Source organism: Vipera berus (genome assembly GCF_964194415.1).
Source record: "Vipera berus genome assembly, chromosome: 16".
Lineage (NCBI taxonomy): Eukaryota > Metazoa > Chordata > Lepidosauria > Squamata > Viperidae > Vipera > Vipera berus.
Window position 1 is genome coordinate 8280336 of NC_138219.1, and position 17106 is coordinate 8297441.

Genomic DNA, 17106 nt, shown 5'->3' on the forward strand with positions numbered 1-17106 from the left:
ATAAATAACTTTGCTTGTGTTTTGTCCCCACACACACACACACAGGAGCCCCCAAAGGGTTCCAATCCAGCAATTGGGGGCACTATTGCAAAGAGCCCCCTTGATTTTCTTCCCCCTCTCCAGGGACCCCTTTTGGCCCTCTTCAATCGCAAAGCAGTCAGGCCTAGCGGTTACGGGGCAACACCTCCGGATTTTGATAACTTGGATTGAGGCCACCAACAAAATTCCATCTCGTGAGCGAGACCCCCCACCCTTCAGATGGCTGGATAAACAGAGTTTGTCCCCCCTTTAAAGGCGTTGCATCAACCATGGTTACCAGGAGACAGGTAGATCCCAACTTACAAACCATTTGTTTAGCTACAACAGCATTAGAAAAAAAAGTGAACTGTTTTCCACCGTGATAAACCTTTGCGGCATCCCTGAGGTCACGTGATCAGAATTCAGATGCTCGGCAACTGACAGGTCCTTATGCCTGCGCCGGGATCCCCTTTTGTGCCCTTCGGATGAGCAAAGTCGATGGGAGAAGTCAGGTTTACTTAAGAACCGTGTCGGTTCAAACTTTGGGCAACTTTTCAGGGCTCCAAAAGATGTGTGGTTCAGTCTACGGGAACAATTTGTGTGCCCTGGGTTGCAAAAGCCCATGATTTAGTCACTGTCTCAGGTGGCGGGAACAGGGAAGCAACATCAAAACAGCACCGGGCCAGTCTCCAGTTTACACCCCTGGGTTTCCAGCTTTGATGTGAAAACCAAGTTTTAGAGCAGAGTTTCTCGACCTCAGTAATTTTAAGAGGGGTGGACTTCAACTCCCAGAATCCCCCAGCCAGCCTGCTTTAAGATGGGTGGACTTCAGCTCCCAGAATCCCCCAGCCAGCCTGCTTTAAGAGGGGTGGACTTCAGCTCCCAGAATCCTCCAGCCAGCCTGCTTTAAGAGGGGTGGACTTCAACCCCCAGAATTCATGCATGCTGGCTAGGGAATTCTGGGAGTTGAAGTCCACCCCTCTTAAAAGTTGCTGAGGTGGAAAAACACGGCTTTAGACTTTTTTGTCCCCAAAAGCAACTCAAGTCAATAGTAGCACCTGATGCATTTATTCACTTGTAAAAAAAAATGCAGCTGAAAGTTGTTTTTTTTAACTCGAACTCCAAACTTAACACAGTTTTTTAGGGTGACTTTGCAACAACAACAACAACAGAAGCCCCTTGTCAAGTTTTGCACCTTTGAGCGGTGACAACTTTTCCTCTCTCTTCCCCGCAAAGGAATAATTTATCCGACTGAGCTTCCTCAATTCCTGGATCCTCCCCTCCACCCACTGTGTCAGTGGTCCCTGACTTACAATGGCTTGTTTAGTGACGGTTCAAACTTACAGCATTACTGAAAAAGTGACCTTGTGACCGTTTTTCACACTTACGACCGTTGCAGCATCCCCCATGGGTCACGTGATCAAAATTCAGATGCTTTGCAGTCGACTCGCATTTGTGACGGTCGCAGCGTCTCCCCCCGGGGTGTGTGTGTGTGTCACGCGATCCCCTTTTGTGATCTTCCGACAAGCTAAGCCACTTAACAACATTACCAACTTCACAACTGCGGGGATTCCCTGAACGACGATGGCAAGGAAGTTGCAAAACAGGGGCAAACCTCCACCAGTGTCTCGCTTAAGCAACAGAAACTTTGAGCTCAGTTGCCGTCGCAAGCCGAGGACTCTTCGTGTTGCAGGCGGACGTCGTCCCCTTGGATTCACAAAGTCCAAATTTACAACTGGCGCTCCAAAGGGGGGGGGGAAAAAGCAGAATAAACTGCCAAATGCCCATGCTGTGACCTTGGGGGGAAAAAAACACACAAAGGAGAGAACATCTCTCTCTCTCTCTCTCTCTCTCTCACACACACACACACACACACACACACACACAAACACACACCCAACAGCTCTTTTGCAGAACCAACAGCGGCAGCAGCAGCCAAAAAAAACCCCAACCAACTCCCCATAAAATTAAAAATAAAAAGAGTTGCAACACGAGAACGGCTCAGCCTTGTGATCCAAAGCTATTTGAATGGAGTCCACTCCCCCCTTCAAGTCTCTCCTTGCAATAAAGGGGGGGGGACCGTTCACCCCTCCCCAAATCCATGCACCTCGACGTTTCTTTGCCGTGCACAAAATGTGCCGTGCACCCCCAATCCGTGACTCCATGAAAAAGAGCTTCAAGGTGGCCCCGGTTTTGCCATCCCAAAATCTCAAATATTTGCACCAAGAACTCTAAAAAAATGTCCTCTTCGAACCCCAATGTTTAAGTTAAAGGGGGGGAGAGGGAAAATAAAATAAAATTTCTCCTCGGGTAGTTAGAAGACCAGTAAAGTCAACCAGGAGGTTTCAACTTCTGCTTCTGCACAGCTGTAAGCCAAAAAAAAAAAAGCTGTGTTTGTGTGGAAGCCTTCCAAACCTTCACATTTTGCAAAAAGTCTCCTTTTTTTTTTCCTTTCCCTGCTGAAAAAGATATAAAAAAATGACTTTCGGATTAAAGAACGAGCTGAATGGCCTCTCTCCGTATCCTTGAAAGGGGAAAAATAAATCGGTCCCCAAAAGGCCTAATTTAAGGCAAAAAAAAAAAAAAGGAAATCTTGAACACTCCTGTTTTTGGTAGGAAAGCTCCCGAGTTCCCAGACTGAGGTAGGATGAGTGGATGTGTCCAGGTGGATAACTGATTTTTTTTTTAAAAAAAGTGTTTTTAGGGAAAAAAAACGTCTGTTTTTAAAAGTGAGGGAAAGAGGGAATTTGGGGTCTGTGCGTCGTCAGGCAGAAATGGGGACGTTTTGGGGAAAAGCCGGTGGAAATGGGCACGGAGAGATCAGGGGGGAAAAAAACCAAACACCTAACCAGGGGGGCAAAAGGCAGTGAAACTGACCGGGTCTGGAGATCAGGTTGAAAGTGATCATATCTAGCAAAGGAGCCAAATCTTCTTGGATGCTCGGTTGTTTGCAAGGCATTGTGGGAGACATCCCTTGTCCCGGAAACCATCATCCACGCCTTGGCCTTTCCCATCGCTCGCAGCCGGAGGAGAGGCATCGTCCGGACGTGGCGAGAGAGACGGTCTAACCTCTGTCAAAGACGCCCATTCACGGTCCGGAAAGGAGGGACATCTTGAGGACATCTGGACCCTCCTAAGGCCTCGGGGGGGGAGGGGGGAATCCTTTGCAAAGGATCACAAAGGCTGCCCCCAAAAGCATTTTGGGGGGGTGTTCTGGGACACCCCTGTCTTCAGGCCGACCACGGGGTCTTCTGGCCGTCGGGCCCCTCACTTGGGCAGCAAGAAATAGTCCGCGTTGGAGACGTCGTAGGGACCCTGTTCGGGGGTCCGCGGGCTGTCGATGGAGCTCTCGCTGAAAGGCGAGGTGGGAGCGGGGAGGAGGGGAGTCGCGCTCATGGGGGGCTCTGGAGACATCGGGGTCAGCGCGTAGGAGGGGGGCACGGGGTTGGGTTTCATCTCGCCAAAGGGCAGGATCCCCCACTTCTTGTGGTACCTGGAATGCCAAGCGGCCCTGTTAGGAGGAAGGGGGCATGAGTGTGGGGGGGGCTGTACCTGGCACCAAGAGGGGAGACCCTGGTCCAGATGCAGACAGGGGAGAGGGAGGCAGGTCTGGGAGGAGGGGCCCAAAGGATTTGAGGGCCTGTGGAAAGTGGGGGTCAGCCACTGGCAGCCTGGAAGGTCTGGACAGGCCTTTAGGAAAGAATCTGCCTTTGGACGGGGAGGGAGAGGGAGGAGGCACAGTGCCGAGGGGAGGGAAGGAGGATAAGAATGATAGAAGGAAAAAAGGGAGGGAGGGAGGAAGGAAGAGAAAGAAGAAAGAAAGAAAGAAAGAAAGAAAGAAAGAAAGAAAGAAAGAAAGAAAGAAAGAAAGAAAGAAAGAAAGAAAGAAAGAAAGGAAGGAAGGAAGGAAGGAAGGAAGGAAGGAAGGAAGGAAGGAAGGAAGGAAGGAAGGAAGGAAGGAAGGAAGGAAGGAAGGGAGAAAAGGAAAGGAAGAAGGAAAGAAAGGTGAGAGAGAGGGAGGAAGGAAGGAAAGAAGGAACAGGAGGGAGGGAAGGAGGAAGGGAGGGAGGGAGGAAAAGAGAGGACGGAAGGAAGGCAAGAAAGAAGAAAAAAGAAAGAAAAAGGAAGGAAGGAAGGAAGGAAGGAAGGAAGGAAGGAAGGAAGGAAGGAAGGAAGGAAGGAAGGACCTGCTCAGATCAGCTTGTCCCTCGCCCAGTGAATTCCTGATCCCCCCCAAAGCAAACCATATTTCCTTCCCTCACCCCACTTTAACCCTTCCATGTCTGCCCTTTGCAACCATGGTTTGTTTTCCCCTCTTGAAACGCAGACCCAGAAAGAGGACCCTCCTATCTCCCCATCCTCAAACTCCCCCCTTCCGCCCCCCCCAAAATGAAGAAAGGGCTTCTCACCGGGTGAGGACCCCGACCGCCAGGGCCAGGCCAAGCGTGATGCTGACTGCCATGATAAGGAAGACGTACAGCGGCACCCCAACAGCCGCCTCCTCCTCCACCACTGGAAGCAAAAGACCCCCCCCCAAAAAAAGACACAGCTGGTTAGGACCCTTGGAGAAGCCCCCCTCCCCACCCCTCCAAAGACCTCGATCCGGGCCAGACCCACATTTCCCCTAATGCCCTGTGGCTTAGTCTGGCTCCAGGGGATTGTGAGCAGGGGGCTGGACTAGAAGACCTCCCAGGTCCCATTCTATTCTATTCTGTTCTGTTCTGTTTTATTCCATATTTTCTTTATTCTATTCTGTTCTGTTCTGTTCTGTTCTATTCTATTCTGTTCTGTTCTGTTCTATTTTATTCCATATTTTTTATTTCTATTCTGTTCTGTTCTGTTCTATTCCATATTTTCTCTATTCTATTCTATTCTATTCTATTCTATTCTATTCTATTCTATTCTATTCTATCGAAAAATGCTTGTGTGTTCTTTGGGGCAGGGCTTGTTTGCAAAGTGTGGGGGACCCCAAGAAAGCCCCCCCTCTCACCCAGCGGCTTCTCGCTGTGGCCGGAGGTCTCAGAGGTTGTAGGTCTGAAGGTGCTGGATAAATCTGGATGGAAGGGGACCTGCAAGAGAGAAGAAGTTGGTTCCTATTAGAATAATCACTCAGCAAGAGAGAAATAAAACCTCTATTTCCGTCGCCACTTGCTTTCGGAAGGGGGGGGAAAGGGGGGGAGAGAAATTCAAATGAGTTTGAAAACGGAAGAAGCCGAGGAAGGAGTCAACTGTTTTTCTCTCCTGGGACGGCCCCAGTCCCTGGCCTGGGCCCTCAGTGCCTCCCCTTTCCTCTTTTTCTTCCACTTACAAAAGGAAAAAAATAATAATACGACTAGACTGAAAGTTGGTAGCAGATTTGATGTTTTCCTTTTTTCCCTCTGGATCTTTCCTTCCTTCCTTCCTTCCTTCCTTCCTTCCTTCCTTCCTTCCTTCCTTCCTTCCTTCCTTTCCTTCCTTCTTCCTTCCTTCTCTTTCTCATATCCATTCTTCCTTCTCTTTCTATTTTTCCTTCCTTCTTTCCTTTGTTCCTTCCTTCCTTCCTTCCTTCTCTTTCTATTTTTTCCTTCCTTTCTGCCTACCTGCCTGCCTTCACTTTCTATTTTTTCCTTCCTTCGTTCTTTCCAAATTTGGTGTCTTCCTTTTTTTCCCTCTGGATCTTTCTTTTCTTTCTTTCTTTCTTTCTTTCTTTCTTTCTTTCTTTCTTTCTTTCTTTCTTTCTTTCTTTCTTTCTTTCTCCTCCCTCCCTCCCTTCTTTCTCTTTTTAGTTTTTCCTTCCTTCCTTCCTTCCTTCCTTCCTTCCTTCCTTCCTTCCTTCCTTCCTTCCTTCCTTCCTTCCTTCCTTCCCTTCCCTTCCCTTCCCTTCTCTTTTCCTTTCTTTTTCTGGGCATTTTTTTCCTCTGTAAAAACAAACAAGCATAGGACCGACTTACCTGTGAAGGGTCCCGGGTTGTTTCTGGCTTGGAATCTTGACAATCTGGAAAGTTAAGGAGTGAGAAAGGAAGCTGAGCCAACTGCAGGTGGGAGAACCTGAAGGAAAAGCTGAATCGGATTAAGAAGGATCACAAGAGCATCCCTCGTTACGGGAGCGATTGCAAATCCCTCGTGCAAAGACTTTTCCTTCATCTCTTCCCCCCCCCCTAACTTTTAGGTGCAAATAAAGAAAAAGAACTTTCAATTCTCTTTTTTTCTCTCTTCCCAGATTTTGCAGGTGGCAGAAAAAGACAGAAAGAGGCTATTTCGCCCCTCCCCTCCCCCCCAAAAATTTTTTTGCTTAATTTTCACATCCCCCTTTCGGGACATCTGCATCGGCTGCGAAAGAGGTCCACGAACCTGACCACGGAAGGCCCACGATTTCCCGGCTCCACTCGCTCCAGTTTCCATGGTCAAATTCTTCCCGTCCCCGGAGCTGAATGATATGGGGCAAATTTTGCACAGCATCCACAATGGTGTAGGACGTCACCCCATGATTGAGATGGACCTGGAAGAAGGAGAGAAGACAGAGGGTGTCGCTCTGTGTGTTAAAACTTTGTCGGCGGAAGCGGACGGGAGGCTAAAACATAGGAAGAACAGTTGCAGGAATTGGGGGTGTCTAATTTAACGAAGAGAAGGACGAGGGGGGACATGATAGCAGCGTTCCAGTATCTCAGGGGCTGCCCCAAAGAAGAGGGAGTCAAGCTCTTCTCCAAAGCACCCAGAAGGCAGGAGAAGAAGCAACGGATGGAAACTCAACAAGGAGAGAAGCAACCTGGAACTAAGGAGAAACTTCCTGACAGTTAGAACAATTAACCAGCGGAACTCCTTGCCTCCAGAAGTGGTGGATGCTCCAACACTGGAGACTTTCAAGAAGAGACTGGACCACCATTTGTCTGAAATGGGATAGGGTCTCCTGTCTGAACAGGGGGTTGGACTAGAAGACCTCCAAGGTCCCTTCCAGTTTTGTGACTCTGTTCTGTTCACCCCTGGGCCCCCAATCAGATAGATTCCTTTCCACAACCACGCCCCCCCTCTTCACATCCACTGGAAAAAGACTGACCTCAGAGAAGGTTTTGGAGTTTTGCACCCAGTACCGCAGCTGGAACTGGAGGTGGTAATACCTGGATCCCCAGGAATTGGGGTTCCTCCAGGTGACGTGGAGTTTGTGCGGTTCTCTCTCCAGGGGGCGGACCTGCACGTTGGCCGGGGGGTCCGGCTTCACTGCAAGGAGAGGGGTGGGAAAGCGGTTGGGGGGGGCATGGAGAGCAAGGGAGGGCTGGCCCTGCCCAGGTTGGGGCTGGATAGGAACGGAGTTTGCCTTGGCCATCCCCATCCCGGCGGATTCTTAAAGGAAGGTGCTGGATTGGATTGGATTGGATTGACAGGCAGAAGATAGAGGAAAGATAGGCAGGTGGATGGATGGATAAATTATAGACAGAGAGAAAGAGTGATGAAAATGAAAGACAGATAGGTGGGGAAGACAGAGAGATGGATGGATAGATAGATAGATAGATAGATAGATAGATAGATAGATAGAGATAGATGATACATAGTTGATAGAAGGTAGACAGATAGATGGATAGATAGATAGATAGACAGACAGACAGACAGATAGATAGATAGATAGATAGATAGATAGATAGATGGATGGATAGAAGAAAGAAAGAAAGAAAGAAAGAAAGAAAGAAAGAAAGAAAGAAAGAAAGAAAGAAAGAAAGAAAGAAAGAAAGAAAGGAGGGTGGGTGGGTGGATGAAAGAAAGGAAGGAAGGAAGGAAGGAAGGAAGGAAGGAAGGAAGGAAGGAAGGAAGGAAGAAAGAAAGAAAGACGATAGATATAATAGAAAGATATAGAAACTGCAATGCTCCGAGGACCGAGGTAATCTTTGTGGGATGTTTCTCTTCTTTTAATTGCACGCATGTCAGGAGGAGTCAAGCACACTCACACAAAACATCAGCGTGGAAGGATCTGTGGCTCCGCGCCGTCCCTGCGAGGTTGGCCACACAGGCGGAGACCAGCAGCAGCCCATCCTCCTCGTTGTTCAGCCCTTGAACGCGGCAGAAGAATTTCTGGGACCGGCTGTAATAGCGGCATCGCTGCTCCGTGTGGTTCCCCCCCATGAACCTGTCCAGGGAGACACGGAAAAGCTGTGGCTGGCCGGGGATGCTGGGAGTTGAAGTCCAACCAACATCAAAGGAAACACCGACTGATCGGCTCAAAGAGAAGCCATTTCAAGAAAGTAGCCCAACTGGGGTTTCCTGCACCTGGCGTGGGGCTGGACTGGATGACCTCAAGGGACCCACCAGTTCTAGAGGCCATGCAAAGCAGAGGATCAATGAAAGGAAGGGGATGGCTTTGCTGGGGGCTGCAGAAGCATCTGGGTCCCCAATCTTTAGTCGTTACGCTATCCCAGCTTTGCAGAGATTTCTTTCTTCTTTTTTTTGCATTACAAGCAGTCCTCGAGTTACGAGTACCAAATTTCCGTCACTAAGCGAGACAGCTGTTAAGTGACCTTTGCCCCATTTTACAAACTTCCTTGCCACAGTTGTTAAGCGAATCCGGCTTCCCCCATTGACCTGGCTGGTCAGAAGTTCGCAAAAGAGGATCATGTCACACACACACACACACACGGGAGACTGAAACCGTTGTAAGTACACGCCAGTTGCCAAGCCTCTGGATTTTGATCCTGTGACCCTGGGGAGGCCACGACGGTCGTACATGTGGGAAATGGTCCTAATTTGTCACTTTTTTCAGTGCCGTTGTAACATCGGTCACTAAGCGAATCGCCGTAAGTCGAGGACTACCTGATCAAATCTAAATAAGTAAATTTAATAAATAATAGCCCTCGAAACAACATCACTTCTAAGTGGGGGGGAAACAGATTCCTTTTTTCCCGGTGCCGTCGTCCCTTTCGGACGGTCGCTAAACGGAGCACGGTTAAGTCGAGGGCTACCTGCGCTGTGCCAATCGGCAGCGCCACCTCGAATACAGACCTTTGCACCCAGAGTTTCACTTCGGTGTGCGGCGACACAGGAGAAGACGCTTTCCACTCGCAGAGAATATCCTTGACTAGACTCCGGCGGAAACAGGTGAAGTCCGGGGCCTTGGGAGGCTCTGCGGGGGGGGAAGGGAGAAGCCATCAGGGTCTCTCTCAGGAAGCACTCTGCACATGCCCAGGAGCCCTGGGGCAAGGCCTCAGGCGGTGAGAGGGCAGGAGGCCGAGGCAAAAGGACCAAGCGCCCACCTTCCACGATCAAGCGGAGGGCGCCGAGGAGCCGTCCGTCTTGGGAGCAGCTGTAAGACCCTGAGTGGTTGCGATGGACGGAGGGAAGGAAAAGGCTGGTCCCCGAGGTGTCCCACCCCGCAGGGGGGGAAGAAGAAGGAGAGACGGGCCGTTTTTCGAACTTCCAACACACCGGCGTGTGGTTGCCCGGCTCTCCTTCCGGGCAGGGCAGGGTGACGTTGGAGCCTGGCAGGGCAACGATGGCGCCAACGGGCGGAGCTGCCAAATGAAAGGGAATAAAAATAGTGACAAGTGAGATAATGGAGGGGGGGGAGAAAAGGAAGGAAGGAAGGAAGGAAGGAAGGAAGGAAGGAAGGAAGGAAGGAAGGAAGGGAGGGAGGGAGGGAGGAAGGAAGGAAGGAATGGAAGAGCGGAGGAGAAGGAAGGAAGGAAAGAAGGAAGGGAGGGAGGGAGGAAGGAAGGAAGGAAAGAAGGGAGGGAGGAAGGAAGGAAGGAAGGAAGGAAGGAAAGAAGGAAGGGAGGGAGGAAGGAAGGAAGGAAAGAAGGGAGGGAGGAAGGAAGGAAGAAAGGAAAGAAAGAAGGGAGGGAGGAAGGAAGGAAAGAAGGAAGGGAGAGAGGGAGGAAGGAAGGAAGGAAAGAAGGGAGGGAGGAAGAGAGGGTGGAAGGAAGGGAAGAGTGGAAGAGGTGGAAAAGGAGGAGGGGGAGAATGAGATGGAGATAGAAATAGAGATGGAAGAGAAGAAGGGAAGAGAAGGAGACGACGGAGGAGGAGGAGGAGGAGGAGGAGGAAAAAGAGAAGAAAAATTGAAATAAGAAAATGTGGGGAAAAAAGAGAAAAGCACGAGATGAAGGAGGGAAGAGAGAAGGGAACGTTAGCTACGATGTGACAGACGACGTACAACATTATTACGCACCGCCCATATTAATAGATATTAGAATATTATCTATTGATAACTGATAAGATGGCAAAAGCCCGGCAGAGGAGCACCGGGTTCAAAACCCCATAAAAAACCTCCAGCTTTCAGCCCAATTCTCAGATTGCGGAAATGAAAGGGGAACTTTCCAAAGCCCGTCCTGACCTTGGGAATCCTGGACAAGAAGATAAATAACTTTTTGCTGAGTTGGAGAAACTTTCTCTGTACGATCAATAATCTTATCGGAGGTCGAGCTAGGTCAAAAGGCAGAAAGGGAGGGCCGGGCATTTTCCTTTCAAACAACCCCTCTGCTTCTCTTCCAAAGTCAAAAAAGGGGAAAAAAACGGCATTTTGGGACCTCAGGCGGAATGCAAAACGAATATTTGGGAATGCAAAACGAATATTTTGGAATGCAAAACGAATATTTTCTTGCACGTCTTCCTGCCTCTAAACTAAAAGTTTTCATCGAAGGAACTCTTATTCCCCTGTTTCTCGTAGGCGTTCGCTTCGCTTGGAGCAATATTCACCGCAAATAAAGGAGAGGGGGAAATTAAAAGCTCATTTAGGTACCTGAATTTATCAGCCACCCAATCTGGACAGCAAAGGTAAATTAGGGGGGGGGGGGGAAATTACAAAAACAGATTTTTTTAAAAAACAACAACACCATCCCATCAGCTTAAAATAGTTCTGTCGGGTCGCAGTGAATCAAAGCAAACAAAATAGATCCCAAGAACTTTTAAAAAAAAATGAGAAAGGAAGGACAGGGAATGCGAGCACGGAATGGAGTCAGTTTGAAAGGGCCCGGTCCACTGGCCGGCTCAAAGCCAAAAAGCGTCACTTTATCTGAGGTTTTTTTTCCAACCACGGCTTCACACGCCCAGAAAGCAGCGAAGGATTTAATATACTTAATTAGAATTAACGTTGACCTGTTCATAGCCTTCCGTCTTCGTTAAGGTCTGGCGTTTCTACTTTGCCGGGCTCCGAAAACAAATATTGACAAATTGCTGGGGTGGGTGGGTTGTTTTTTTTGGGGGGGGGAGTGTGGCTCCATAGCAACAGTGAAAGAGCCGGATTCGAGAGGGCAGCTGGTGTGGGGAGACGCTGATGGTCACGTTAAGTGGACATCACTGCAAACAATTCTTAGAATCGCCAAGAAACAAACAGCGGTAAGTGGTCATTTGCTAATGGGAGGTTATTTCTTTCCCTTTTTCCTTTGTTTTTTTAAATGAGCGTCAGACGAAAAACGCTTGGTTTAAACAGGAGAGACTGCGGCCTGCGGAACTCCCCGCCACTTGCTCAACGATGCATTCAAGCCGTGATTGACTTTTGCACGGCAGATGGATGCCAAGCGACTGCACGATCTGGTGCGGTTTTATAGATTAATTTATTCAGTTCGCCTGCCACCGGTCTCGCTCCAAAAAGCGACACTAAACTAAAAAAAAAAAAATAAAGCATAAATGGCACCTAAAAAAAATTGGAGAGTTCGCACCCAAATTGGCCAGCCAAAATGGCCAAAACGGAGTCCAAAAAAATAAAATTTGGACGCCGGGCCCTTTTTGCAAAGGGTTTCCTGCAAAGATGTAAAGCGGGGAGTCCTCCATTTGCGACCGCCGTGGAGCTCAACATTTCCGTCGCTAAGCGGGACGGCTGTTCGGGGAGCTTGGCCCCGCTTTACGACCTTTCCCGCCACAGATGCCAAGGGGATCCCTGCAGTTGTTAAAAGTTTGTCACACCGTTGTTAAACGAATCTGGCTATGTCCCCCTTTGACCTCGCTCGGCAGACGGTCGCCGGAGGGGAGCGCGTGAGCCCCCTCCCCCCGCGGGACGCTGCGACCGTCATAAATAGGAGTCAGTTGCCAAGCGTGGGGTGACCACGGGGAGGCTGCCACGGTCCTAAGTGCGAAAAGCAGTCGTAGAAGTCCCTTTTTCCAGAGCTGTGGTAACTCGGTGTGGTCTATTTTTTGCACAGCCGGGGACAATCCAAAATCAAACCGATCAGATTTCAGGAAAAAGCAATTAGCCAAGCCTTATTATGTTAAATTTCCGGGCAGTGGGGTAGTAATCAGTTTAGAAAAAAAAAGGTCATTGGTGGAACAGCCGGCGGATCCTGCAGGAAAATAAGGGCTTTGTGTGTGTGTGTGTGTGTGTGTGTGTGTGTGTGTGTGTGTGTGTGTGTGTGTGTGTTTGCGGAAACCTGGCCTTTGATTAAAGGTTAACAGCTAAGAGCCCAGGCTGGCTCCCAAGGTGGGGGGGCTTACTGGAAAGAATCAGGAGAAATTCACCGGTGGCTGCTAATCCCCCCTGCTAGCCTTGTCCTTTGGGGGGGGAGGGGGAGGAAATCCTAGGAAGGGACCTTGGAGGTCTTCTAGTCCAACCCTCTGGCCAGCGCAGGGGTCTTCTCTTCAAGGAGCCTGCCCAAAGCTGGGCTGAAAACGTTGGGGAAGTGAATTTTGGAAGGGATAACGCGTGTAAGAGGAGGACGACGAGGACGGAAGGATGGTGGATGAGGAGAAGGAGAAAGGGAAGAAGGAGATGGAGAAGGAAAAGAAGAAGGGAGGGAGGAGGAAGGATGGTGAATGAGGAGGAGGAGAAAGGGAAGGAGAAAAAGGAGACAGAGAAGAAAAAGAAGAAGGGAGGGAGGAGGAAGGATGGTGAATGAGGAGGAGGAGAAGGAATGGTGGCGGATGAGAAGGAGAAGGGGAAGGAAAAAAGGAGATGGAGAAGGAAAGAAGGAAGGAGAAGGTGGAGGAGGAGGGAACAGGAGACGATGAAGGGGAAGGAAAAGAAGAAGGAAAAAGAGAAAGAGAAGAAGTTGGAAGAGGAGGAGAAAACGAAGGAGGAGAACAACGAGGCTTGGCTCTCCCCAAACAAAGCAGCCCAATCACTAACGCCTGTCCCACCGCCATCTTGTCTCTGTCAGGGGGGGGAAAGAAAAAGCAAAATAATCCTCTCCCAGAATCCCCTGTGGAGCTGGGGAGATCAGAGGGAATCTATCAAACACCCCGCTCTAATTTTCTCCCTCTCGTTTCAAAATCCTCGTTAATGTTCACCAGTTAAAAAAAGAAAAAAAGAAGAAAAAAAAGCAAAGGAAAGCAGATGGAAGAAAAAGAACAACAAAGATCTCTAAATAAATGAAATTTTTTTCTCTCTGCTTTCTGCCTCCGGGCTTCTTCCTCTTGTTCTGAGTGGCGGATTCACGTCTGGAAAGTCCGGAGGAAGAGATTTTGGGGTGATTTTTTTTTATTTTAAATTTTGGGAGGAAGTAAACTTCCTCGGGAACAACGAGGTTCTTGTTTCCGTTTTGGCCTCAAACTATGAATTAACCATGTTTGGGCATAAGACGAGACTCAAATTTCGGGGACTTTTCAACTTGCGGCACAGGGGTAAGATAGACTTGAAGGAATACTGGAGGCTCACCCTGCCCAGCTCCCCGGTTGGGACTTTAAACTTTCCCTCCTCCCGTGCACGATCTCCCCAACACCAACAAACACACACAAACACAATCGCACACACAGCAAAGCCTCTCGAAGTTCCCAAAACACAAACTGCAAATCCTCCTTTTCAAAATTCCTGATCCTTCCTCAGGATAATATTCCTCTTTTTTTGCTGCTTCTCCAACGTTCCTCTAAGCTCTCTCCTAGAAGACACCCCCATTCTCCCCCAGTTGGGAAAAAGGGGGGGGGGGTTTCAGCCAGACACCCCCAACAGGGAGGAACAACCTGCCTCCAGAGGTTGTGAACACTGTAAGTTTTTTAAGAAGAAATTGAACCACCACTTGTTCTGAAATGGGACAGGTTTTCCTGCCTGAGCAGGGGGCTGGACTAGAAGACCTCTAAGGTCCCTTCCAACTTTTATTATTATCATAGCACAAGAAGTTTCTGGATTAACGAATTCAGGATTAAGGATGGCGTTGATAGGGGTGTGTGTGTCATGCAGCCTGCTGGATTGTTGAATTAGGATTTATTTTTTCCTGCCTGCACCACAAATGTTTTGATTGTCTAGTGGGCTCTCCGAGGACCCCTTTTGCACCCCGAATTCTGCACTCCTTAGGAAGAGGCAGAACTGGGGAAGGGGGGGGGAGGAAAGAAAGGGTCACGGGGGTTGAACTCCCCACCGACATTTAAAGCAAGGAAAAAAGAGAGAGAAAACAGAAATTCTGAATCATCTTTTTTTTTCTGCTTTCACAAGCTTTTCGTTTAAAACTTGTTCCTGCCTCGGTTTGTACAGAATCTCTCCTTGCACAGAATCAGAGGCCGGTTTTGTTCTAGAGAAAAGGGTGGTGGTGGTGGGGGGGAACGGGGTCCCCCCCCACACACACACACTTTTGTGTCTGGGTTTCTTCTTCCTAAAATTTCTCGCAGTTTGAATGCCGGTTGCATCTTTTCGAGCAGAAACTTTGGCTGGTAGAAAAGTTCCTCATCCTGTTTGGATGGTTCACAACAGCCCTGCGAAGCGGGGCAGGTTAGAGATGACAACCGTTTACTGTCTTTCCTTCTCTTTTCTCTTTCCTTGTCTCTTTTTCTCTGCTTTCCTTTTTCTATTTCTTTCCTTCCTCCTCTATTTGCTTCTTTCCCTTTCCTTTCTCCCTCTTCCCTTCCCTCCTTTCTCTCCTCCCTTCCCTTCATTTTCTCCTCTCCCCCTTTTCTTTCCTTCCCTACCATTTTTGCTCTTCTCCTTCCTTCCCTCCTACACTTTCTTTCCTCCCTTCTTCCTTTCCCTTGCACGCCCGGCCACCCCACCGCATCACCCTTTCTCAAAGGGACACACACAAAGACACACAGACACACACAAACAAGTCCCCGCGTCCGTCCTCACCTCCAGCAGAAGCTAGAAACGTCGTGCCAGGCTGGCAGCCGAGACCAAAACAGACCCTCACCTTAATGACACATCCCCTGCACCTAAAACACACACACACACACAGAGGCACAGACACACACACACACAAACAATATTCTTTGCTTTGGAACTCTTGGCTTTCATCGCCACCAGCCGATGAAATTCCAAATTCGTCTCACCTGGTCGCACGCAGGGTAAGGTGGAGGCCGTGAAGCCGGCCGCGGCCGCCAGGATGTGGGTGATCAGGGTGGCACCAGCCAGCCACATGATGCCACGGCGATGCCCGGCGGCCCCAGGACTCCTGCCGGTGCCTCCGAGTCCTCGCTCAGCCTTTGTCGGGTGCCTTGGTTGCACAGAAACATTTGAGGAACTTCCAGCCGTGGCTGTTAGTGAGCAAATGTCCCTTTTTCTGTTGTGAAAGCAGGTGGGGAGGTTGAGCAATGGGGTGGAGCTGGAAGGGGCGCGTGGGGCAGGAGGGGGGGCGTGGGTGGGGGAAAATACACCAGCGAGATATATATATATATATATATATATATTAAAAAATATGTATATGTATATTAGGGAGCAATTTTTTCCCCCTTGCCTCGGCTTTTTCTCTTTTCAAAGTAAGTTGTTTTTCAGGGCCGACTGGCCAAGAACTCTCCAAAAACGTCTCAGAAGCGTCTCTGGCCGAGTCCTCGACTTAGGACCGCAAGGGAGCCCAAGCTTGCCATCACTCGGCAAGACGTTGGTTGGCTTCGGCCCCGTTTTTACGACCTTCCTTGCCACCGTTAAGGGAATCGCTGCCGTTCAGTTGGATATACTGGTGGAGCAGTGGGCTAATGCCTCCTTAAGTGACACCAGCTGCCTGCAATTAGTGCAGGTTCGAGTCCCACCAGGCTCAAGGTTGACTCAGCCTTCCATCCTTCCCAGGTAGGTAAAATGAGGACCCAGATTGTTGGGGGCAATTAAGCTGACTTTGTAATAATGCCGCTTGGGGTGTGTGTGAAAGCCCTAACAAGCAGGCATATACATAGAATGAAGGCTACTGCTAAGCTTGTAAGCCGCCCTGAGTCTTCGGAGAAGGGCGGGATATAAATGGAATTAAAATTAAAAATATATATATACGGTTGTTAATTAATCCAGCTTCGGCGATGACTTCTAAGGTGGGAAAAGGGGATTGCGTGACTCCGGGACGCTTGCGGCCGTCGTAAATATGAGTCAGTTGTCAAGCGTCTGAATTTGGGGAGGCTGCGAACGGCCACTAGACGGACCGTTGTTCAGTGGAGGGCTGCGGGGAGATGGCGCAGAAGCGGGAGCAAGGATGATATCGACAAACAGCCCCACGCCACAAGGAAAAGGGGGCAGGTGCGATTTTGGACAGGCAAGATCGCTCAAGTGAGCGAGCCAAGCTGGGCTGGGCATGGGCAGTTGAACGTTGAGTCTTCATGTGCCCAGATTTGATTTTTACAACCATATTTACCATGGTCATTAAATGAGTCACACAGTAGAATAGAATAGAATAGAATAGAATAGAATAGAATAGAATAGAATAGAATAGAATAGAATAGAATAGAATAGAATAGAATAGAATAGAATAGAATAGAATAGAATCTGGAAGGGACCTTAGAGGTCTTCTAGTCCAGCCCCCTGCTCAGGTTATTAACGGAATCACATGCTAATGAAGCAAACCTGGTTTCCTCTATTGCTTTTGCTTGCTGGAAGCCAGCTAGGAAGGCTGCAAATTGTGAGCAGGGGTGTTGTGACCGTCATAAATACACAAAGAGGTCATCAGTCACTTTTTCCGTAACTTTGGACTGTTGTTAAGCACACGATCGTAAAGCGAGGACTACCTGTGTACTGTAGCCCACCCAAGATTCCCTAGGCCAGGGGTAGGCAACCTTGGCTCTTTTATGACTCGTGGGCTTCAACTCCCAGAATTCCCGAGCCAGCCTTGCTGAGGGGAAAGGGAGAGGTTTCCAAGCTGAGCCATGGCTGGCTGAGGAATTCTGGGAGTTGAAGTCCACGAGTCATAAAAGAGCCAAGGTTGCCTATCCCTGGCCTAGATCTGCAATAAAGGCACGAGGCTACAAAGAACCACATTCTTCCTTCCTTCCTTCCTTTCTTTTTTTAAAGAAAAGGCC

At 49.1% G+C, this 17106-nt stretch overlaps 2 protein-coding genes across 3 annotated transcripts in view; both read right to left on the reverse strand.

Moving 5' to 3' along the window:
• The window catches only part of DCST2 (DC-STAMP domain containing 2), a gene marked incomplete at its 5' end in the record, with an annotated part of 30071 nt that extends 27082 nt beyond the window's left edge, over positions 1-2989 (reverse strand). The window contains one exon of the mRNA XM_081340815.1: positions 2896-2989. Within this exon, the coding sequence (XP_081196941.1) occupies positions 2896-2989 (94 nt within the window). The remainder of the gene's footprint in view (positions 1-2895) is intronic.
• IL6R (interleukin 6 receptor) lies at positions 1071-15367 on the reverse strand. Of its 2 annotated transcripts, none has more exons than XM_081340812.1 (10): positions 15163-15367; positions 9234-9491; positions 8983-9103; positions 7935-8113; positions 7052-7212; positions 6349-6496; positions 5949-5992; positions 5009-5087; positions 4428-4530; positions 1071-3511 (listed from the first exon to the last, which is right to left on the reverse strand). In XM_081340812.1, the coding sequence occupies exons 1-10, from the start codon at positions 15248-15250 to the stop codon at positions 3286-3288; spliced, it is 1407 nt and encodes a 468-aa protein (XP_081196938.1). In that variant the 5' UTR covers positions 15251-15367; the 3' UTR covers positions 1071-3285. The 2 variants fall into 2 exon arrangements, with proteins under 2 accessions (XP_081196938.1, XP_081196937.1); XM_081340811.1 differs by having other exon boundaries at positions 1071-3529.
• Positions 15368-17106: the final 1739 nt, after the last annotated feature.

What these genes read in the sequence shown, in the direction of transcription:
- IL6R (XM_081340811.1), bottom strand. Translation starts at nt 15,250, where the DNA reads ATGTGGCTGGCTGGTGCCACCCTGATCACCCACATCCTGGCGGCCGCG. An exon ending in CTTACCCTGCGTGCGACCAG is followed by an intron (nt 9,492 to 15,162) that starts GTGAGACGAATT and finishes TTCATTTGGCAG; the next exon opens with CTCCGCCCGTTGGCGCCATC. An exon ending in GTGAAACTCTGGGTGCAAAG is followed by an intron (nt 8,114 to 8,982) that starts GTCTGTATTCGA and finishes CTCCCTGGACAG; the next exon opens with GTTCATGGGGGGGAACCACA.